General features: G+C 37.6%; 1 protein-coding gene across 6 annotated transcripts in view; it reads left to right on the forward strand.

Moving 5' to 3' along the window:
* The window catches only part of KIF6 (kinesin family member 6), a 166,227-nt gene that overhangs the window by 65,486 nt on the left and 76,321 nt on the right, over nucleotides 1-24,420 (forward strand). For 5 of the 6 annotated variants that reach the window (XR_011738272.1, XR_011738273.1, XR_011738274.1 and 2 more), the window contains exons 11-13: nucleotides 2,829-2,934; nucleotides 3,270-3,411; nucleotides 4,756-4,968. Coding sequence is in view for 3 of the 6 variants with exons in the window: in XM_065833155.2 (XP_065689227.2) it covers nucleotides 2,829-2,934; nucleotides 3,270-3,411; nucleotides 4,756-4,968 (461 nt within the window). In the remaining 3 variants the exon portion in view is untranslated. The remainder of the gene's footprint in view (nucleotides 1-2,828; nucleotides 2,935-3,269; nucleotides 3,412-4,755; nucleotides 4,969-24,420) is intronic. The other variant, XM_071806118.1, reaches the window with a different exon arrangement.

The raw sequence follows: 24,420 nt of genomic DNA on the forward strand, positions 1-24,420 counted from the left end.
TATTTTAGTATCTCTAAAATATACCTTTAGGTTTTGTTGGTGGTGCTGGTTGTGTTTGTTTGAATTTTTGTTTGGTTTGGGGTTTTTTGTTGGTTTTGGTGCTGTGCTTTTTGTTCTGTTTTGTTTGTGTTGTGCTAGTTTAGTACGCAAGTATCTCATGGCTAGGTACTTTTATTGCATATTAACGTAGCCTTTTCTGATGTAACTCACCCGTATTACAAAACTCCCTCAAATTAAAATAACTTTAATTGACCATCTTATATTGAAAGAGTATCAAATTCTGAAATAAAGACACATGCTGCATATTTCCAGTGAAGCAATTAAGTGTGACGTGTAAGTAGTTCAGTAAGTTTTCAATTCTATGTTTGTATCTAACCCCATAATTAGGTTTCCATTGAATTTCAGTTAATTAAGCAGTTTCCATCATTACTTTTTCCCATCAAGCTGAGTGCAGTTCAACTTTCTAAGCTGAGCAATGAGAAGACTGGAGGCAAAGAATTTTTTATAGATGTCTTCTCAGTGTGAAATATAAATCTTGGTGCTGATCTTCACATGATAGTATAGAGACCACCTCTTTACTTCTCACTCACTGGAGCAGAAACCTGAATAATTGTTACCAGGTTTTTTGTTGTTGTTATCTTGTTACTAGGTCTTTGGGTTGATTATCTTTTCCAGGAAACAGAACATACTGACTATCTAAGACAGGCCTAGATGTGTGATCTCAGGACTGAGCCACAACATCTGACCAAAAATATTTTGTTTCCTCTGCTTTTTTAGTTATTCTACTATGACTGAGGTGAAAAAAGTCCTTAAGAAAAAGGACAATGATATTTTACCTCATTGTTTCATACGACCTTTGCTCTGCTGCACATACATGACTCTGACTAGGCAACTAAAGCAAGATTTGTGAGTGAATTCTCTGGATTTCTTGCTCTTTATGGATTTCTTGTTGCTTTTGAACATCTAGACCCAACTTTGTTCAGTGCTGGGCTGCTTTATGTGTTTTTCTGGCTTGATTCTTGCTGACGTATATTCTTGTAACAGTCTTTGGTTGGAGGAAAACTGTTCAGTATGCATTCTTCTGGTAGAGAACTAAGGGTCAAAGATTAGGTGACTATCTCACAAGAAATTATTATTGCTAAGGAGAAAGGTATTATCCATCACTTGAAGGTAACTGAATGAAAACCAAAAGCCATTTTGACTATCCTTTATTTATGAAAAAAGGTTTTCTCATTCTGCCTCTTTAAGTAGGAAGATGACTATAGCCTGTGTGTGACGTTTTGACTAGAAAAAATGTGGCAGAGCTGTAACTCTAGCTTCTCTCACTATATGAATTTCTTAAATCTTTTACAGCCCTATTTTACATAATTCTGTGTTCTAGATTTCATATATTCCATATATTTAGTTTTCTTTTTATGCATATTTATAGAGATAAATGTAATAAGAAGTTTGAGTCAGGACTATGAGAAAGAAAAGGATGTTAATTTTGTAGAATTTTATTGTCCTTTGTTTTTAAGTCACCTAGCAAGCAGATCTGCCTTGTCTAATATATGTTAGGAAAGAAAATGTATATTTAGTATTCTCAGTGGTCCCTTTTTTTTCTTTTTCCTTTCATCCTCCGCTGATTATTGTCTCCTAGATTTAGTCTGTGAACATTCTGGAAGTGAATTGGAAGTAGCACTGTTTTTTTTTTTCATTTGTAAAACTGCAAATCTTGCTGTTGTGTAAGTTCATAGGAGAATGTTTCAGTTGTTTTCACAATCCTTGACCTGATAAATCATTTGGAAAAAAAAAAATGGCTCACTCAACTAAGATCTGTTCATTAACAGGAGAAACTTCAAGCTGAATCTGCATCACATTGTCAGTGTATTTTTTGCCTTTGTTGAATACTGCAATATACTGGAATAACTCCCAGAATACCCAGAATGTAGTCAGACTCTGTGTTTATTTTAGAAAGAGTTCTGGTAATTTTTACATGGAAACCTAAAAAAGTGCGAGGGATGTGGTGATTTCTTTTGCTGGTATTCATAGGGATTTTCTTTGTTGTGCTGGGGTGGTTTTTTTTGTTGTTTTTGTTTGTTTGTTTGTTTTTTGTCCTTAGTCTTTAGACCAGGTTGGTCTGTTCGCGTTGTGATTCTTGAAGTTGACGTTTTTAAAATAGATCTAAAAATACACTGAAGAGTCTGTTATTTCCTCAAACGGGTGAAGAGGCTGAATTGCTTTATAACTTCTGATTTGCATTCTACTGTTTCAGACTTGAGTCAGTCCTCTGGTGCTCAGATCTCTTTTGGCTTCTGTGTAGTCCTTGAGAAACAAAAAAATAAATTGGGCTGTTGTGTTTTTTCAATAATACCAAACATATTAAAGGTAATGTAAGAGAGAGGAAATAGCTCATATCCATAACTACAGTTTGTGTGATTTGTTACTCTTGATAAATTAACCTTGAATCTTGACTGCTAAATATGAATAATTTTCAAAAATAGAGCGTTGTTTTTCAAGACTTACATATTCTTTTTCTTTCTCTTGAAATATTTATCTTTCTGCAGTGTTATTCCAGTAATGCTGCAAAATAGTGTAATTTTTGGATTTATTCCCATAGCGTAAATCTGTGGTACTCTCAGTATGGGTAAATCCCTGGCAAACAATCTCCAGTATCAAATCCAGGTTTTAGTATCAAGAACAAAAGTACATTGCAGTTGCATGGACCTTGAAGGAAAATAGACTGCTAATATCAGTCAGCTTGGTAAATCTTGTGTTTGACACGTTACTTTACAGAGTTGTTTGCTTGTTTGTGATTTTTTTTCCTTACAAATCCTATGTATTTTCAGGTTGGATGAGTTAATTGAAACATTTCTTGAAGATAATGATCCTGATAGCACTCTGGATGTTGGTGCTGACATGCGCAAGATCAAATATTGCTTCATTCATTTGAAGGTATTTCTCTTCAATATTGCTTTTAAATAATTAAGCTTTAGTTATATTGTTAATACTGAAAGCTCTGAGATACTAGAGAAGAGTGGAATTTATGTGTAGAAAGAGTAAAGTGTATTGTATGCTTGGTAGTGAAGATCAACAAATACAATTTGTCCCATACGTGACACAACACATATAATTGGACAGTCAGCTGGTGGCATGAATTTGTTCTGTCAAGAGTTTAGAAAGATCTTGCCTTTTCTACCATCACTAGAGAATCTCAGATTAGAATAAATATGTAGCTGGAGGTGAAGTTAAGAGAGTATGCTTTTTTGTTTTTTCGTTTCTCCTAATAGCAGCTAATGAATGATTCAAAGATGCCTGATAAAAAACCGCTCTTGCAACACAACTCTGAAGAAAAAGACAGTAACAAAGAAGTAGGAGAAGAAGAACTAAAAAAACTGAAAGAACTTCTGCAGCAAAGAGACAATGAAATCAGTATCCTTTGTGAGAAAAAAATAATATTTGGGTTTGAGGTGACTTGGCTGCAATGGGTTTTGTGTGTATGAGATAGCTATATGGAAGGAAATTCTCTCTACTGACCCCACTGTGTTGAAGCAATTTCTCAGTTCCCAACTTTTACGTGACAGGACTCCTGCTTTGCACCTGCTTCTATTTCAGTTGTGACCCAAACCAACATCCTGGATCCAAGCACCACTTAACTTTAGAACAGTCCAGGCAAGATCCAAATACCATGGATCAGGCCACACCTAAAACACTCTCCTCAAGCAAATTAAACTTTTTTTTTAGAATGCAATACTCTGATGCTATATAAAGACTCATTTGTTACCTTAGAAAGGATACAATTTCCTGTAAGTGCTATTTTTCGCCAGATGAAGTGCTGCTCTGGGGACTATTGAGCTATTTGCCTTTAGAATAAATATAAAACTCGTACTCTTTACCTGCAACTTTAAAATTTAAATTAAAGCTAAAGATTTTTGCATATAAAAGTACTAACCTGCTCAAACAGCCTTTGTCCTTGTCACTACCTCACAGGAAACATGTGAGTAGCTGCACTCTTGCACAATAGGTGGGAGTCATTTTTCACAGATTGGCAGAACTGTAAGAAGACTCCAGCATCCCTGTGTCCCCAACTTCGTGGCTATTTGGTGGGTGAAATTTGAATATGGAAGAGAAATAACAAATTTGGTTTGTTTTGGCTTGTTACAGAGATTGTTTCACAGATATTAGAGAAAACCAAATTGAATTGGATTCTCTGTGTTCAATAATTCCAGATCAATTTTATATATCAAATGAGAATGGCATTTTACATCAAGGTGTAACATGGTACCAGTCTAAATTGAGGTGGCAAGAAAGCTTCTTTTTCTGCTCTGTCACAGAAGATGAGATGTTTATTTTCCAAGGTTGACTTTCAAATAAATTTAGCTATAATATTATTTTAAAAAACAAACAAACAAAATCCCCACAAAACCAAAACCAAACCAAACTGGGAGTGTCACCCAATAGCAATAAGATACCAGAGATTTCATTCCTGTTTGTCTGTAAATCTACTTTTATCAGGCATCAACTGAATGGGATCAACAATTGTAGTCAATATGTGAATTTGTTACTGTTTAGTAAACATGAACCTGCTGTTTTGACAGACCGGGGTGGGTGACTATAATTACAAAGAATATGCCCAACTCGAAATTCGCATTCACATATAGTCTTCCATAATGTGAATTGTTCCACTTAAAAACGAAAGACTTAGGGATAAACAAAGATGATTGTTGCTTTATTAAAAAAATATGTCCTTAATGATTTCCTTGATTTATCTTGAAGATATTCTGGTAAATATGCTAAAAAAAGAAAAGAAGAGAGCACAAGAGGGTCTTTTCCAGCTTAATGCTGCCTCTGCTGGTTCTACAGTCTTGGAGCAGTCTCTTTGTGTAAACTTGGAAGAAAGTCAGAGCCCAGCTAGCTCTTCTAGTCTGAAAGAGGCAAAAGATTTCAGCTCTTCAGTTCACAGACCACCTTTTCTTTCCAGACAAACAGGTTTGTGTAATTAATTAAGTGAACAGTTACCGGATTATTACAATATGATTTACAGTATATAATTAAAATGTGTTCCAGAACAGGAAAGTTTTATTTTCAATATCAGCCGTATTATGTTTATATTGTACCCACAAATTCAGGGATTGAAATTTATAAGCCTCTCAACGTGCTGATGTCTTTTACAAGCTGATGGGAATATTCTGTTGAACAGTCCTACGAAATCACAATAGAAGTTCAGTTACAGGCCCTTGAATCTTTGAGTGAATTCTCAGAAAATGATGGAGTTTTAGCATAATTCATTAAAAAATGCTAGGAAATAACCTATTTCCCCTGGAATATTTGAAAATATTGACTTTTTTTTTTTTTTAAAAAAAGTAATCTAAACTGGAACTGAAGATACCAGGCTAATTTTTGTGTGGGCATTATTAATTGGGCATTATCCTTAAAAAACAATAAACACTTCTCCCCATTCCCCGCCCCCCCCGCCCCGCTTTCTTAATCTTCCAACCTAGAAGAGAAATCTTATATTCAAATAAAATGAAATTTTCTTACTTACGCTTCTAGCTCTGGCATCAGACTGTAAAAACAAAACTTTTTGTGATTATCTTTAAGATTTTTTTTTCTTTCCTTATTACACACTTTAGATATCTGGGCTTTCTTTAGTGTTTTTAATATACCATGGTGGTTATTTCTTTTGTTTAAAAAAATGAATGTGATTAAGTGACCTGAGACCTTAGTTCCAAAAATGACAAATAGCTCCATTTTTGTGCATGTGTGTAGCTTTAGTGAAGTGGTACCTTTCTGGAACGAGACTTTAGTAAGTGTGAACCAAGTAAAAATTCTTATGCTGACATATTTAGAAAAATATATATTTTATTTTTTTCTCAAGTGTTTTAATAATTCACATACTTTGCAAACAAGTTAGAGCTGAATTAATAAACAATGCATTCATTTAGGATTGCTAACACATTCAACAACATTTTACTAGGTGCTATGCCTTTGTCAGCAGATGAGTACTATTTGTCTGTAGGTAGGTGATAAAAGGCTTCAATCTCTTAGAGTAAAGGCAGTGTATTGTTATTCATGCTTTATTCTAATTGAGCTGTTTGTTTTGTAAAATTCAGTGCATAAGCATATCAAATACTGCTCAGTGAAAAAATAATTCTTTGGGACAGATGGTTGGCAGAGGGAATCTTGCCACCGTGATGAAGTATTGTCTTTGGTTAATCAATAAGTAAAATAAATGTAATTGATTTCCATCCTATTCAGATAGTGAGTTTTAAATGGACATGTGTCTGGAATGAGAAGGTAGTATGTTTTTGAGATTTTTTTTTTTTTTTTAAATTATTGGAAGATGATGCTTTTTATATTATTAGATTGCTTGTTATGTGATTTTTCTCATTCTGAAAGTAGCCAGAAACCTAATCCCTTCTTTATAGTCGTCTTTTCTTTCAATTTTAGGTCAGGTTCTGTTGTTCTGCATCTATGTGGACATGAAAATGGTTAAGACCTTAATAACCAAGATGCTAAATATGAACATGAAATTCCTCCCTTAGGTTCACTTGATTTATATTTAAACTTTTCAGTCATGTTGTTTGAGGGCTACAGGTAAATGAAAAGTCATTTCCAGGTTATTTTAGGTTGTCCTACACATCTGCATTCCTTTAGAGTGGCTGGACATTCTGCTACAAGTCTAATCCAGTGATGCTGGCAGTTTTAGGACTTATAATTTTCTGTAATGTAGATCTGTTATAATGATAATGCCATATAACACTATTCTTAAAATACTTGCATTGTTTTGCTCAGGGAATACTTAGAATAGGTACCAATCTCTTCTCTTTGGCGACTGATGTCAGAACCCAAGGGAATGGCAGGAAGATGTGCTAGGGGAGGTTTAGGCTGGATATCAGGAGAAGGTTCTTCCCCAGAGGGTGGTGGACACTGGAACAGGCTCCCCAGGGAGGTGTCACGGCCCCAAGCCTGACAGTGTTCAAGAGACTGGACAAGCCCTCAGACACATGGTGTGAACTGTGGGATTGTCATATGCAGGGACAGGAGTTGTACTTGATGATCCTTGTGTGTCCCTTCCGAATCAGGACATTCTATGATTGTATGTAAAACAGTAGAAACATCAATAATAATACAGCATCTACAACCTTCCCAGTGTGACATCAATCCAACTTTGGGAGACCAATTGTCTTTGCAAGAATATAACTGAGTGTCCAGGCTTTTCCATGCATTTGTGTCTCTGAAAGTGGTAGCATTTTCTCCCTAATATTTTATATAAATAACTTTATTTTTATCTTTCTTTTTTTTTCTTTTTTTTTGTTTCTGAAAGTCCTGGAAGTAAAAAGCTTCAATATTATCTTCATATCCTAATTAACATTTATATTCAAAAGTTCTTGTAGATTGGAGAGTATATATTTTTCAAATCAGCTTGTAGGTTTTTCACAGTTTGATTCTCTGTGGTACCAAGAGACATGTTTGGGAAACATTCACTACATAACACTTGTAAACACATGCAAACAACTCATTGGAAATGCTGAAAAAGTTCTTACTGTGTCTCACAGTTTACATAAAGCCATCATAGCAGATGTAAAGTTTTGCTACAGGAGAAAAATTTTAATGAAACTTAAATAATCTTTTTAGAGGTATTAGAATGCTTCTATGGTCTTCAAAATTACATTTGAGATTTTAAAATGGTATTTTAGATTTTAAAAGAATATACAAAACATCAGAATGGATAATGACCCGAAATTTTGGAAAAATAAAACAAATATTTTAGAGCATGCATTAATAATTAAGATAAGGCCAAACAATACAGAACAATATCACATGAAGAAAAGTCTATATTCATATATTGTACTTTCTTGGTAGGTGAGTTATTGTTTTGAGATGCTTAGCTGTAAAGTACCGTAAAACCTCAAGTGGTTATTACTATTTTTCTTTGACAGTGCAAAGATACATTGGTACATTCCATGGCAGCCAAAAACTCTTAGCTCTGTCTGCTAATGTCTAGGATATAGCTCTCTTTCCTATTGGACTCAGCCCTTGGCACATTTATGTGCTTCAGACTTTATTAATCTCATTTGTTCTATTCAAGAATGAAGAAAAATGTCTTGAAAGAACACCATCTGGTGAAAAGCATAACGGTCAACTTACGAGGCAAAAGAAGTCATTTGCAAATATGTAATTTTAATACTCTGGTATCCACCAACTATATGTTCTAACTTAAGGTTTTCTTTTTAACCATCAGATTTCTTTATGGATTTGAAAAGCTTTCTCATCATAGTAAGTTTTTGACAGTTACAGGCCTACTGCAGTGATAAAGTTGTCAACTGACTGGGGAGGTTTGTGAAATAATGGGAAAGAAATTTGATAGGAACCGTTACAAAAGGATGAAATGTCATTTGCAGGAGTTACAAATTCCCATAGACCTCGTCATGACTCATACCTGTTTCTTCTAAGGTTGTCTTGCGATCTTGAATTAATATAGCTATTAAAGTAATTCCAGAAAATTATGTTGTCAACCCCCAAAGTTAGAAATACTGAATCATGCACCTTAAAAGATGAAATTAAATATTCGAATCATTAGATTCTGGAAGAGTGTGTTATAAAAGATACAGAGGTACAAGCTATTTTGGAAAATGTGGTCTGCTTCATAGTAAATTTTCAGAACTACCTGGAGGCATTCATTTCAAGTGTTATACCATGAAATGTGAGAAATTACTTTTCAATACCCAACCTAATTACAGAGCACTCTAAATTATAAGTCCATAACTACATGAGTAAGTGTGAGCAAAACACTCTAATATACTCAGTAGCTGCTTTTATTGCATCATAGCATCTCTCATAAATCTGAAACAGACAAATCTCTGGCTGTGAATTTAGCTTACATTTCAGATGAGCATTCCAGGAAAGATAAGTTATTGGTATAATGATCTGAGCTTTACAAATGCTTCAAAAATTTAATACAATAATTTAGTTCATAATAAAGTCTCTACTATAGCTTTAGTTTTATTCATAATTTATATCTGGTAGAGATAAAGTATGTGAAGTCTAAATTCAAATGTGGAATTACATATAATCTTTCTCAGGAGATGGAGTCAACTATCACAAATTAGTAGTTTCAGGATAAATCAAAGTATGAATGAACCTGTCTAAACAAGAAAAAATCAGACTCGTCATACGTTTCACTGGAGTGATAAACATTTTGTGGTTTACTTTTAGCATATTATATCACTTCTTCTTTAGAGGTAAATCTTATTTTGAAATAAGTCTTTGCTGCTTGCTTCTAGAATAATTCTGTCAGTGTAAGAGACATATGATACCATTCTTCCTCCTCCTGGGTTTGTTTTTCTCCTGAAATATAAACAGTTCGGTTACCAGAAAACAGTGTGAATATTGTGACATTCAAAGAACACAATAAATCCAAGTAATAGCTTCCAATAGTTGTTTGTTCTGATGGGTTTGAGAAGGATTATTTTACTCTCTCAAAAGATTTTATTAGGGTCATGTTTTGACCATTTTTAGCAATTTCCTATTTCTTTCGCTGACAAGTTGTGCATTTTTTTGAGAGTTTGGTAAAGAACATACCTGCTATGCATCGCGTTCAGGGTTTAAGATCACTTTTTGCTAGGCAATAGGCAAGCACGTGCAAAAAAGAGCATTTCTACTGAAGGTCTGATTAGTTGACTTTAAAATGAAAGGTGAGAGATGGTCTCTATAAACAGATGGTGATTTTGAATAGCTGGGAAGCAGTGATGATAGCACACCAACTGTTCGGTTCTGAAAGCTAAATATTTTCATCTTGTATTAAGACTTCTCAAAATATTTATCTTGGCTATTTTATATATTTATGTAATAATTTGAGGGAAAAGCTTCCTTCTATTGTTGGAAAACCCACAGAAAGTTCCCTAATGGAAAGGATTGACTGAGGTTTTCCATCAGAATCTCTTCTATGTTCTTCAGTTCAGAAAAAGGCAGGTCTCAACCCTCCAGAAAAATGAAGTGCTTAGTAAACCTATATGTTTCTTGGAGTATTTTCTGTGTCTGGTAGTGCTTTGGGATATTTGGGGACAGACTCTTGGCATTTGGTTCATGACAGATCTTTTGTCGACAAACAAATGTACCCATTTTATTGCTATTTGGTCAGCAAAAGAGCTCACTGATGCTTTTAGGGCATTGTTCAGACTTACTGTTGATCTTTCTCATCAGTCAGAAAAGAAACTATGTGCTACATTTTTCTGTTATGGGTCCAGGAAAAAGTATGTATTCCATTTACTCTCCAGCTGAATTTCTACCAGCTATTAGTAAGATGTAGTGAATATTTCATTGCTACTGTTAAACTTCTGTAAATAAAATTTGAAGAGATGTGTTGCTGATTTCTTAAGTGTTATATGTTTTCTATAATGTAGAGTGATTATTTGCTACAATAAATTTTTCAAGGTTTCCAAGTTTAAGGACCAAGTAGGAAGTATCAGACTTCACTGCTTAACATTAGGTATTTTAAAACACCTTCAAAATAAATTCAGCAAATGTTAACCATCAGCATATGCTTTTGAACAATTTTATGTGGCTTTACTTGTGATAAGTTTAACAAAATTTTTTTTCTGGTATTACAAGTTGCCAGATAAAACATGTATTGCTAAGCCTCCAATTCATGTAATAAATATGAATGCATGTCTATCTTCAGGCAGATTTTGTAGCATGTAACTGTAGGAATTTTTGAATTTGTCATATGATTTTATACATTTTGGTATCTCTGACTGTCTTAAATATCATGGTTTTATTTCCCTTTTTAATCTTGTGAAATGAACAATAAGTAAAAATTAGAATTCAGAGAAGTTGTTTCTAGAACAAAATTACTCTCTTTAAAAGTATATTGATTGCAATAAGTACTAAGAAAACTAACTCTGTTTATTTATGAGATGAATAATATTTTTTTGTTTGGTTTTGTTTTGTTTTTCAAAATCTATTCTTGTAACTGAACTGCTTCCAAGACCTTTATTTTGTCAGTATTCACAGCGAGTCTACTGTGATTCTTGCTTGAGTGAGGACTTTGAATTGAACTCACTGAGATTAGTGAGCAGTAAAAAATGAATGCGTTAAGAAGCTTGAGGCTCTGTAGAGACATCTATGTAAGCAACAACAGATGACTATTCTTTGTTACGAAGAAATATAAATATGTTGTAAGATTCAAAGCTAAGTGAGCTCTTGCAATTGGTATTCCGTGATAAATCCCTGTGTGTTAGGATTTTTGCCATCTTAACTACGTGTTTATAAATATGAACATAGAGTTATTTTTAGGAGATGAAGCCCAGATTTTGCTTTTTGGAAGCTAGGTCTCCATTCGCAACATCAAAGGCAGATTTTTTAAGTTGTAAGGATTTAACGAGAGTGGGGAGCGGATCATTGCAGTACTTTCATTAATTTTTCAGAGACACTGAAGCTTAATTAATATATTGAAAATGCTGTTATGTAAAACCACTTACTGCTTATATGACCATCAACGGCTTTTTCTTTCCCCACAGTTATTGTTTTACAAAAGTTTTCTGGTTTTTCTAAGATGCCCATCATGTCTTCCTTTCCACTTCTCAGCTGGGAATCTCTTCTGATGTGGAACGTATGTTTAGAAGCTTGTTAAAGATGCTTTTGGCAGTTTTTACTGCCTTCGTCTTGGGTCTGTTTAGAAGGGGAAACTTTCCAGTGTTTTTATGCTAGTTTACTGTTCTCTTATCCAGATTAGTCTGCTGAAATGTAACCTAGTGTTCCCTGGAAGTTCTCTACTATTTCAAATCTTTTTGGCTTTCTGATTCATTAGCTATATTTGGCTGTCTAAAAATGCTATCGGATCCTTCAGACTAACTCCTTAAAGATGTTTTCAGTTTTTGTGACTGAAGCTCTTCAACTCTTGATATTTTAGAGGCAAAATATGCTGGTGAAAGTTTCTGCATACTTGAAGGGTGATTGAATTCCTTTATATATTGACTGTCATGTTTGGCAAATGCATCTGTAAAACTTCTTCCATATTGTTGCTGTTATGAACATTAGTCCCAAGGCATTACAGTGCCTTTTAAAGAGAGCCATTACACACACATTATCTGTGCATATGGGTAATACAAAAGACTAGAAACTCTTCCAATTAACTTAATCTATAGATATTTCTGTGCAGATACTGCTAATTCTGCTAAATAGTAAGATAGTCTAAAAAGTTCTGTTTCACTTTTGTTTGTATATTTAATCTAAAAAAATGCCTTTTCACATCCTGCTCCTAACAGAAGCAGATATAGTCTTGAGACGCTAGTCTCAGTGTATTTCAATATAAAACCAAAACAGAAATTATTGGAAATATCCCATAAAACCCTACTTTTTCTTCATATTTGCATTACATTTAACAGGTTAAGATAAGTTTCATACAAATGTTTCAGGCCAATTTAGTGCTTCTGTTATTGTGCGATTTTTTTCACTGAAGTTGTTGGAGCTATGACTTTTCATCTCAGCAAGAATGAGCTCCCAAGATTTGGATGCTTTTCCTGAAAAAAGCAAACATTGTACAGTTCACTTATCTCTGATACATCATCTTTTTGTCTTTTACAGTTTTAACTCTGGAACATCTATTTAGTAACTGTGCCTTTGTTTTGTTCATTTTCAGCCTCTGTTGTTAGCTCAGAAAAATACTTTTAAAAGGATAACATTATATTAGAGGGAAGTTACATAGTATTTACATTAATTTGAGAAAATTTGGACCATTATTGTCTTTCATGTGAAAGAAAAGAGTAAACAAATTATTGGAGATGAGCTATACAATTAGAGCTGAGGTGATATTTGTTTTTCCATGATGTTATGCAGCAACTTTGGTAACTTTTACTTCTAGGTCAGGTAAAAGGTCTTACTATTTTTCATTTCAGAGTTGGTCTTTTGTGCAAATCTACGACCAAGATGCTCTGCTGTAACCATCCACAGAGCTACAGTGAAAACAGGCTTTAGTATTTTTATTCCTAAAGGGAGGCAAAAGCTGGTCTGACACTTCTACAACTTAAGGCAAATTCAAAAGTTGGGCTGACTACACAAAGAGCTGAAGAGGTTCTTTGTAAACCTGTGTGCAAAGATGCCTGAGGTGTAGCTGACTGTGGCCACTCTCCTGTAGCAGAAGTGGTGTGGCTAAAGGAATTATTTAGTGTTGGTAAGCATTTAGCAGGAATTCCAGTTCTTCTTCAAACCACTGATATGTGACTCTGATACAGTGACTGGTGGAAGCTACTCATAACAAAGTTCTGAACTGACTACTTTTGTATTGTATTACAGTGCTTATGGTTAACTTTCTCCTCAGTAGTTTTTGTTTTCCTTTTTTTTTTTTTTCATTTTTTCCTGACAATATGATTTCTATAAGTGATTCATTTCATTACTATGGAGCAAAACATTTGCTGAACAATCTTGTTGCTGTTGTTGCTAATGATGCTATGCCAAATACTTATACTTCTAGTGTGAACCCCCTACCTGATTTTCAGCATACTTTTAGTAGACCTGCATTCAAATATAACTAAATTTCATCTTTTACTGTCTTTTTTAGTTTCCTATCATACTGTTAACGATTTTCTGTAATCAGTATTCTCACTCTTTTACTTTATTGTGTCTTGAGTGTCATAATCTCAAGCCTTTTCCATTTGGTCGACTCCTGGCCTTGAACTGCTGCTGCCTCTTTATGTTGCTGAACTTGCTTACTATCTCAGTATTTTTTTGTTTATTGTAATTCCATAATTCCTTCAAATAAAGAGCAGCTCAAAAACTATATTCTGAAGTACAGCTCTAGCCAAAATAATATAGAAAAGTGGTCTGAAAATCTGATGCTCTTAATAGTGGATACCATGTCTGAAACCTTCTGCAATTTAATTTATTATGCCTATTACACTGTAACTATTGCTTTCTGCTGCCATTTTAGGCTTTGTATTACCTGGAGATAAAAGCCTTCAGGAACATCAGTTTATCATGCTGGAACTAAGAATAAACTTTCCCAAAAACCTGAATGGAGACATAAACTTCTTTAATATTTAAAATATATATTCATACACTATTTTAGAAAGGCACCGTTTCAGTTGTTTATCCCTCAACGGAAGGCAAACAAGTTTCTCCATATTTATGTCTCTATATAGACAATACAAACATAGAGAGTCTAGTTTATCACATTAGCAGTTCAAGTTTATTAAATCTTCGACACTAAAATTTTTCACTGTATAAGGGATACCAATATCTTGGCATGCTTTAGAGTGTGTATATACCTGATTTGTGCCCTCCTTAAAGTAAAGGCAGACTCTTGCTGCATTTTTTAATGAAGGATTTGAGATTTTCAGCAATACTTACACTTTCAGCCTTATTTTTTCCTTTTGCATTTATGAGGATCCAGCGGTCATTTAAAAAAAAGAAAATACACACTTTATTATATGAAATGCATAGAAAACTAGATGCATTTACTATCTCAGTGAAAGAGATACGTAAAAATTTGAAGAGGTAACTTTACTTCTCTCTTAAATTGCTGTATTTAAAACAAAGAAGTCAATGTGCAACTAATCTTTTATAATACAGAAGATACAAAATTATCTAGGATGTCTCCAAGTGATAAACTGGCAAAGTGATACAGATCTTTTCTTGAAAAGAAGATTTTTATTATTTGAAGTATCTGTGCATCTGTTTTCCTCACGAATAAAAGTAAATGTATTTTCCAGTCCTTGTTTCCAATGTATTTGCTTCCAGAGGGCAGGCAGTAAGAGAACATACCTTAAGATGTTATTCATGGCTTTGTGTCAATACTGATTGATGCGATTTCTCATGTTAATCAGAAAAAGGATGAGTGCTTGGAAAGAGAATAGGTCCAAGGTAGTCACAAGATTCATTGTACCATTGCATGACCAAACAGGATTCATTGTCAGTGCTTTTGTAAACCGCTAAGGCTATTTTAGTCTCTGAGGAAGTACATATAAGCATGTTGTTATTTCTCTATGAAGTCAGTTGGACCTAATCACATATTGAATGTTCATTTAATGTCTTGACACTTTGTGAATTAGAACTTTCTTTCATTTAGCCTTATTTTTTAAGAGGCAAGGTTAAACCTAAAGGATCTCTTTCCTATGCCTAACGTCCCTCATGAATCACTGCAGGTTGCTCTCATGTGTTGTTCTTAGGTATGTCTTTGAGTGAATTTAAGATCAAATAAAGCTGGATATAAAAATATAAGGTGTTTTCCAGAGTTAAAAAGCCCTCATATTCGTTTCCGAAATTTCTGAATACTTATACAATGGATTTCAGTTAGCATTATGTATTGAAATATGACCTGTTAGGTTTTGATTAAAAAAAAATGATATACTGATATACACTTATTTGAAATTGAGATTTAAATGAAAATTAACGTACCCACTTAAATCCAGATAAATGTTATGCTGCATTATAAGAACAATGGGAAGAACTACTCAGAGCTTTGAGTAGCACACCTGAAGAGGAAGCTTGCCTGCAGTTCGTAATACAGCTTTGTAGATTTTTAGAGTACAAGCTCATTTGAGTACAGACTCTAAGTAAGCATTTTTCAAATAAAGGATTCTGCTACACTCCTCCATACGTATGTGGCCCTAGGTTTGACTCCTGCAGTATATTCCATAGAGACCTAGAACTTTAAACTGTTTAGAAACTGAATCTGGTGTAAAAAGTCTCTGCTTGTCTGTTAAATAGGAGTGGTCTCTGCATATGGCACAATTCTACAGTATTCCTTCTTTGCAGATATCTCTGAAATGAAGCCCTTGGCCTAGAAATGTCAGTTATTTGGGACCTGCCTCCTTAAGAAATACTGCTTGAAGTTACATCTATTGCAAAAGGGAAGATCTGTGGTCAGGCTGTTGTTTCAGAAGTGTTTTCTCTGTTGACCTCCTCATGAGGTGCCCCAGAGCTTTTTTGTAGTAGCTTTCTGCACTGTGCCAAGTCTGCTTTTCTCCAGATTTTAGAAGAAAGGAATAAATTGAAGGCTGCTATCTGTGAGAGGACATATATATTTCTAAAATATATTGTGTGAACTTGTTAGCTGTAGTTCTTAATGTTAAATCATTGAATTTATTTTTAGGTGAAAAGGGCTTGGATGAATTGGATCTTGTTTTGGTCTTTTGAGTAAATTATCTTTAATGCTAGGTTTTAAATTTCTGTGATAAGGTCTAAAGCAGTGGAGGGGAGCTCAAAAAAGGGAAAAAGTGGCAAGGATGATAGGCCTTTTATTTTCTCTCTCAAACTCTTTCTGTTTTATTTTGTTGATTTTTTATTTTTGTCTTTTTGGTTTTGTTTTTTGTTGTTGTTTTTTGGTTGTGGTTCTTTTTTGTTTTTTGTTCAAATGTCAGGAATTTGTTTGATCTGTTTGGTGGAATGCATTAGGAGACTGGTTACAAATAGAAAATCTGTTTCTGAGTATTATTTTTTGTCTTGTGAAAATACTGTGGCTGCCACAAAACTGTAGTAGGAATAGACAGCAACAACAACTGATATTACAATAGTTTTGATGCCTCACACTTGACTATCCAAAACATGGGAGGAGAAAATTGGTGTGGAAGGGGTCAAAAGGGAAGGGAAGGTATGGACTGGAGTTTTTTTTGATAAATAGAGTGAAGAAGGGCAGAGAGGTGTGTGACTTGAGATGTATTCCGGATGAAGCTGCAAACAAGATGAGGAAGAAGAGAGACTGTAGGATGGAGTGAACCAAGATATCAGTTACTAGGGAACTGTCGAGGGTTAGGATTGCGGGGTGACAATCAAACCCTGGCAGATGTATTGTTAACCTCCTCTCCCCCCCACTTCCCCCTTTTGCCCCTCCCTCTCCCCCCTTCCCACTCAGGACAGGCGATCGGGAGGGAAAGAAGGACAGAGAGAGAAGAGTTGGAAAAGTTAAAGATGTTTTACTAATGCTACTAATAAGAATAGAGAAAATAATACAAAATATACAAAACCAATCTTGAAAGTCTCAGCAACTGCAGAGCCAGCACCCAAAGTCCTGGATTAGACTCTGTAGCCAACCGGAGCTGGATTCAGTCTCTCACTAGGCCTCAGTTCACAGGGATGACCAGCAAGGTCCTCTCCTAATGTCAGCCATGAGGAAAAAGGGAAAGAGGGCAAAAAGGGCAAAGGGGCCGAGATCCTCGTGATCTCCCACTTTTATATGAAGCATTCATGTGAATGGAATGTTATACCCCGTTGGTCAGTCTCTCGATCACCAGTTTTCTCGTTGCCCCTCTCGCGAGATGTCCATCCGTGCTTATCAATAAGTTTGCATTCCATTGCTAGGTTTAACCAAAACATGTGTCGGGTTCTCCAGGAAAATGCAGCTAACATGAAGGCTTTAGCTGACAGGCAAATTCACTAAAAGAGAAACTTGTTTTTAACAAAACCAGGACATTCCACCCCTTATAATATGACATTCACTGAATACTTAAACCTTATCAATACAATCTATCAATACAATCTAATTAATCACTACTACTATATATATATATACATATGTACATATATACACAGGAGTAATTAATCAGTGGACCATCCTTCGAAAAGTTCATTAAGTTCATTTTGCACAACAGTCTCCCAGGGCAGGAAAAATGGTACAAGTGCATCTCATGACCACTGCTTGTGGGTCAAGGACACCAACTTCGAAGAAGGTGTCGGGCGCCACTCGAAGAAGCTAGCTCTAGTTTCATCACCATTGTCTTGATCTGAAAGACACTTATTAAACATTGTTAGTGCAGCAATTCACATCATACAGTTCAGCATTGCATATTTTCACCTAAAATCAAATCCCCTTGAGGTACACACCGAACTTCTCCATCCTTAAGCATCACCCACCAGGTGCTGCCAGGTCCCTGGGCAAAAACAATCCCACGAATAGGTTTGCCTTTGCCTGAGGCAGGAGTAACCCAGACTGCCTTTCCTAAGATATTTCTCATGTGTACTACAGGGACTTTATCTCCTTCTACAGTCCGTAGAATTTCTGATTGGGCAGGCCCGGCTCGATTGGTTGATCCCCTAGTGTTGACCAACCAAGTGGCTTTTGCTAAATGTGAATCCCAGTTTTTAAAGGTTCCGCCACCAAGTGCCTTTAGTGTAGTTTTTAACAAACCATTGTACCTTTCAATTTTCCCAGAGGCTGGTGCATGATATGGAATATGATATACCCACTCAATACCATGTTCTTTGGCCCAATTGTCTATAATACTGTTTTTGAAATGAGTACCATTGTCTGATTCAATTCTTTCTGGCGTACCGTGCCGCCAAAGGACTTGCTTCTCAAGGCCCAAGATAGTATTTCGGGCTGTAGCATGAGGTACGGCATATGTTTCCAACCATCCAGTGGTTGCTTCCACCATTGTAAGTACATAACGCTTACCTTGACGTGTTTGTGGAAGTGTAATATAATCAATCTGCCAAGCTTCTCCATACTTATACTTTAACCATCGCCCCCCATACCATACAGGTTTTAACCGTTTTGCTTGTTTGATTTCGGCGCAAGTTTCACATTCATGAATAACCTGTGAAATAGTGTCCATAGTTAAATCCACCCCTCGATCACGAGCCCATTTGTATGTTGCATCTCTACCTTGATGCCCTGAAGCATCATGGGCCCACCGAGCTAGGAAAAGTTCACCTTTATGTTGCCAGTCCAAGTCCACCTCAGCTACTTTAATCTTAGCAGCTTGATCCGCTTGTTGGTTGTTTAGATGTTCCTCGGTGGCTCGACTTTTAGGCACATGAGCATCTACATGACGAACTTTCACAGGCAGGCTCTCTAGCCGAGCAGCAATGTCTTGCCACAGTGTGGCAGCCCAAATGGGCTTACCTCTGCGCTGCCAGTTGCTTTTCTTCCATTGCTGTAGCCACCCCCACAAGGCATTTGCTACCATCCATGAGTCAGTATAGAGGTAAAGTATTGGCCACTTCTCTCGTTCAGCAATGTCCAAAGCCAGCTGGATGGCTTTCACTTCTGCAAACTGACTGGATTCACCTTGTCCTTCAGTGGCTTCTGTAACTTGTCGTGTGGGACTCCACACAGCAGCTTTCCACCTTCGATATTTTCCTACAAGACGACAGGATCCATCTGTGAACAGTGCATACTGCTTATCAGTCTCTGAAAGCGTATTATATGGTGGTGCTTCTTCAGCACGTTTTACTTCCTCCTCATCTGGAGACATCCCAAAGTCTTTGCTTTCTGGCCAGTCTGTAATAACTTCTAATATCCCTGGACGGTTGGGACTTCCAATTCGAGCTCGTTGCGTGATCAGTGCAATCCATTTACTCCATGTAACTTCGGTTGCATGATGTGGAGAGGGAACCGTCCCTTTGAACATCCAGTTCAGCACCGGCAGTCGAGGTGCCAGGAGGAGCTGTGCTTCAGTGCCGATCACTTCTGAAGCAGCTCGAACTCCTTCATATGCTGCTAGTATCTCCTTTTCAGTTGGAGTATAGTTGGCCTCAGATCCTTTGTATCCTCGACTCCAAAAACCTAAGGGTCGACCTCGGGTTTCTCCTGGTGCTTTCTGCCAGAGGCTCCAGGTAAGTCCATTATCTCCGGCTGCGGTGTAAAGCACATTTTTAACATCTAGTCCAGTTCGGACTGGTCCAAGGGCCACTGCATGAGTTATCTCACGCTTAATTTGTTCAAAGGCTTGTCGTTGTTCAGGGCCCCACTCGAATTGGTTCTTTTTACGAGTCACTCGATAGAGAGGGCTCACAATGTGGCTGTAGTCAGGAATATGCATTCTCCAAAAACCTACAACGCCCAAGAAAGTCTGTGTCTCCTTTTTATTAGTAGGTGGAGACATTGCTGCAATTTTGTTGATCACATCCATTGGGATCTGACGACGACCATCTTGCCATTTTATTCCTAAAAACTGGATCTCTCGTGCAGGTCCCTTGACCTTGCTTCGTTTTATGGCAAAGCCAGCATCCAAAAGAATATGAATTATTCTCTCACCTTTCTCGAAGACTTCTTTCGCTGTGTCGCCCCATACGATGATGTCATCAATATATTGCAAGTGTTCTGGAGCTTCACCTTGCTCCAGCGTGGTCTGGATCAGTCCATGGCAGATGGTAGGACTGTGTTTCCACCCCTGGGGCAAGCGATTCCATGTGTACTGGATGCCCCTCCAGGTGAAAGCAAACTGCGGCCTGCACTCTGCTGCTACAGGAATAGAGAAAAATGCATTAGCAATGTCAATTGTAGCATACCACTTGGCTGCCTTTGACTCCAGTTCAAATTGCAGTTCTAGCATGTCAGGCACAGCAGCACTCAGTGGTGGTGTAACTTCATTCAGGCCACGATAGTCTACAGTTAGTCTCCACTCGTCACTAGACTTACGCACTGGCCAGATTGGGCTGTTGAAAGGTGAGCGAGTCTTACTGATCACACCCTGGCTTTCCAATTGACGGATCAGCTTCTGGATAGGAATCAAAGAGTCTCGATTGGTGCGATATTGCCGGCGATGCACCGTCGTGGTAGCAATTGGCACCTGCTGATCGTCAACCCTCAGCAGTCCTACAACAGAAGGGTCATCTGAAAGACCAGGCAAATCAGACAGCTGTTCAATTTTCTCAGTGTCCACAGCTGCTATACCAAATGCCCACCTATACCCTTTTGGGTCCTTAAAATACCCTCTCCTGAGGTAGTCTATACCAAGGATGCACGGAGCATCTGGACCAGTCACAATGGGATGCTTTTGCCAGTTTTTTCCAGTTAGGCTCATTTCAGCCTCAACAACAGTCAGTTCCTGGGATCCCCCAGTCACTCCAACAATATTGATGGATTGCGTTCCTTTATAATTAGAAGGAATTATTGTGCACTGAGCACCAGTGTCCACTAAAGCTTTGTACTCCTGGGGTTGTGTTGTACCAGGCCATAGTATTTGTACAGTCCAATAAACTCTGTTATCCCTTTCCTCCACCTGGTTGGAGGCAGGGCACCTCTAATTCCTGTTTTGCACAGTCTCTGGGTGTGAATTAGAGGTTCCTTCAAGAGCATCAGAATCTCTTCTGCTCCTTTTGTAAACTGGAGCAGCCACCTTCCTAGGAGTTTTTCCTTTTATCTCACGTACTCGTTCTTGAAGTTCTGAGGTAGGCCTTCCATGCCACTTATTCATGTTTTCTCCCTGCTCATGTAGGAAGAACCACAGTGAACCTCTTTTTGTGGGCTGTCTCTGCCTTCTCTCTCGAGATTGGAAACGCCTTCTCCTAACAGCTGAAACATAGGTTTGTGCAGGTCGTGAACGGTACGAGTCTGCTCTGAGCTCTTTGATTTCTTGCAACAGCTTTTCAAACCGGTCATCAGATTTTTCACACAGTTTCTCCACAGCGGAGACACAAGCCCGTAGAGAACCAGCAAGGCTGTCCTCAAAGTACCGGAGCTGCTCAATCACTTCATTAATTTCTTGTATACCTCTAGCCGACCAGACCATTCCTGCCAATGACTTCGCATATGCAGCTGGTGCACTTTGTACAAATCTGCGCCACATAGATTTTGTACAATTGATTCTATCTGGGTCTGTCCCCTCTTGGCTGTTTGGTCCTAGATAGATGATCTCTCGCACAGCTAATTCTCTCAGGAACTGGATACCTCTCTCCATAGTATTCCATTTCCCTAACGTGGATATACAATCTTCCTTGTAGGGAAATCTGACTTTCATAGCTGCCAGGAGTCGGGTCCAGAGAGTAGCGGCATTAGACTCTCTTGAAATTGCCCTATCAATGGTGGAATCTTTTGACAGAGATCCCAGCTGCCTGGCTTCACCACCTTCTAATTCAATTGTTTCTGCCCCATTGTCCCAGCATCGCAGCAGCCAGGTTAAAATATTCTCGCCTTCACGACGACTAAAGTCTTTTCGCAGATCTCTCAGCTCACCTGGAGAAAAGGACCGAGTGGTGGTCACTTCATCTCCACCCTGTCCTGATGATGATGCCTCTTGGGTTGATGTTGGCCCTGTGCCATCACCTGCTGCACGGGTAGTCTTTCTAGTGACTTTCTTACAACCAGCAACTGATGCTGATATGGGTTCACCATCATTTGATTCATTTTCAGAGTCTGAATGACTGTCACAGTGATTGCTGTGGTTACAGCAGCAACAGTGCCCAGTGTGTGAAGAAGGGGGGGCTGCCTTGTTAGCCTTTGAGGCTGGAGAAGTAACGTTATCTGCAGCGACCTTGGCAGAGGAGCTCTGCGGAGGAGCTGTAGCTTCAGCCTGTGAAGCCGCGGTTGGGGGGGCCGTGGCTGCAGCAGCAGCTTTGGCTGTTTTGCCTTTTCTCGAGCGGCTAGGAGTGCTTTTTGCTAAAGCTTCTGAAGACGCACTGCAAATCTCAGGACTAAGAAGAGACGCAAACCTCCTATTGAACCTCATTTCTCTTAACAGTAACACAAACTGACACACATTCAGCAAACCAGATAACACCATCACAGTTCTATCAAAGCTCCAAGGGTATTCAAAGTTCTCTAACACATTTGCAAACTGTCCCAGCGAAATCACAAAAGTATTGTTAGTCAGCCTTTCTAAAGATTCGCTTGACCAATTAGCAAATATAGAGCCATTCTGCTCTTTAATCTCTCCTGGAGGTTTTTCAAGGTAAAGCAGAAGTGAGTAGAAATTCATTAGCGGCTGCAGTATAATGAAATAAACCAGTGCCATACCACACAGAATCATCATGACCGCTGTCCAGTTTCTTGTTGTTATATAGTGAATACTTCGATTCAGAAAGAAACACCAACACAGATATGGGATCAGCGAGCACAATGTAGAAAATAACTGATACAACTTTTGCCATAACATCTTTAAATCAATGTAATTCACTTTGCCTTAATACCACTAAATAATATCCGAAGCAAACAGACGCGCGAGTATCACAACTCTATGAGCTGGCACCGTGCCAAGAAAATTGAAAGGTACGTCAGAGCAGTAGAAAAGCCAAAAATCTCCAAATTTACCCCTTTCTCTGGCCCCACGTTGGGCGCCAATTATCTGTCGAGGGTTAGGATTGCGGGGTGACAATCAAACCCTGGCAGATGTATTGTTAACCTCCTCTCCCCCCCACTTCCCCCTTTTGCCCCTCCCTCTCCCCCCTTCCCACTCAGGACAGGCGATCGGGAGGGAAAGAAGGACAGAGAGAGAAGAGTTGGAAAAGTTAAAGATGTTTTACTAATGCTACTAATAAGAATAGAGAAAATAATACAAAATATACAAAACCAATCTTGAAAGTCTCAGCAACTGCAGAGCCAGCACCCAAAGTCCTGGATTAGACTCTGTAGCCAACCGGAGCTGGATTCAGTCTCTCACTAGGCCTCAGTTCACAGGGATGACCAGCAAGGTCCTCTCCTAATGTCAGCCATGAGGAAAAAGGGAAAGAGGGCAAAAAGGGCAAAGGGGCCGAGATCCTCGTGATCTCCCACTTTTATATGAAGCATTCATGTGAATGGAATGTTATACCCCGTTGGTCAGTCTCTCGATCACCAGTTTTCTCGTTGCCCCTCTCGCGAGATGTCCATCCGTGCTTATCAATAAGTTTGCATTCCATTGCTAGGTTTAACCAAAACATGTGTCGGGTTCTCCAGGAAAATGCAGCTAACATGAAGGCTTTAGCTGACAGGCAAATTCACTAAAAGAGAAACTTGTTTTTAACAAAACCAGGACAGGAACAAAATGTGAACCCAAGAGAATTTCTGAGAAGTAAATGGCTAGAGAGAAAACACAGTTCTATATGTCTTGAAATGACATGTACAATAAAACAAAAGCAGTAAATGGGAAGTGACTGCTTGACTCCCTTAATTTAGCTGTTATCCCTAAAAAGACCTGAGAGCTCCATGCCAGGGGCCTGAGCAGGAACATGTTTTAGATTTAATGGAGCTTCATTAAATTAGAGTCGGTAAGAACACAAGTTACAATTTTACACTGTTGCATAGCTAATTGCTATCCATTAGGCAAATTTTTTATACTTTAAGATAAACAGGTTTGTCTGGACTCAAAGCAGCCAGATTAATAGCAGATTATTTTTTTCCTTTGTAGATACTTTTAATCACTTTATTTAGAGCAATTATGTTGTTACTGTCATAGACCTTTGTCATGATACAGATTGTGCAGGGCAAAGCCTGGTGAAACAACTGTTAAGAAAGTCCAAAAAACAAAATTCAATCACTGACAGCCTGTTCAGCTCATCTGATGACTATCACATTGACACTTTTTTTGTTACAGCAGCCCAGGTGTTTGTTATAGACGCTTTCTCATAAAATTTTCCTTTTCCATCTGCTACTGAATGAGTAGTGTCAATGCCAAATATGACAACGACTGTTATGCCATGTTTCAATCAATGGTGTCTTTGCAGATATTTAATAAGTTACTCTTCACAGTGCATTCACCTGCGAAGCAGCACAGGGATAAAAAAGGAAAAACAGCAAAATACCAA

The sequence above is a fragment of the Patagioenas fasciata genome, chromosome 3 (genome assembly GCF_037038585.1).
Source record: "Patagioenas fasciata isolate bPatFas1 chromosome 3, bPatFas1.hap1, whole genome shotgun sequence".
NCBI lineage: Eukaryota > Metazoa > Chordata > Aves > Columbiformes > Columbidae > Patagioenas > Patagioenas fasciata.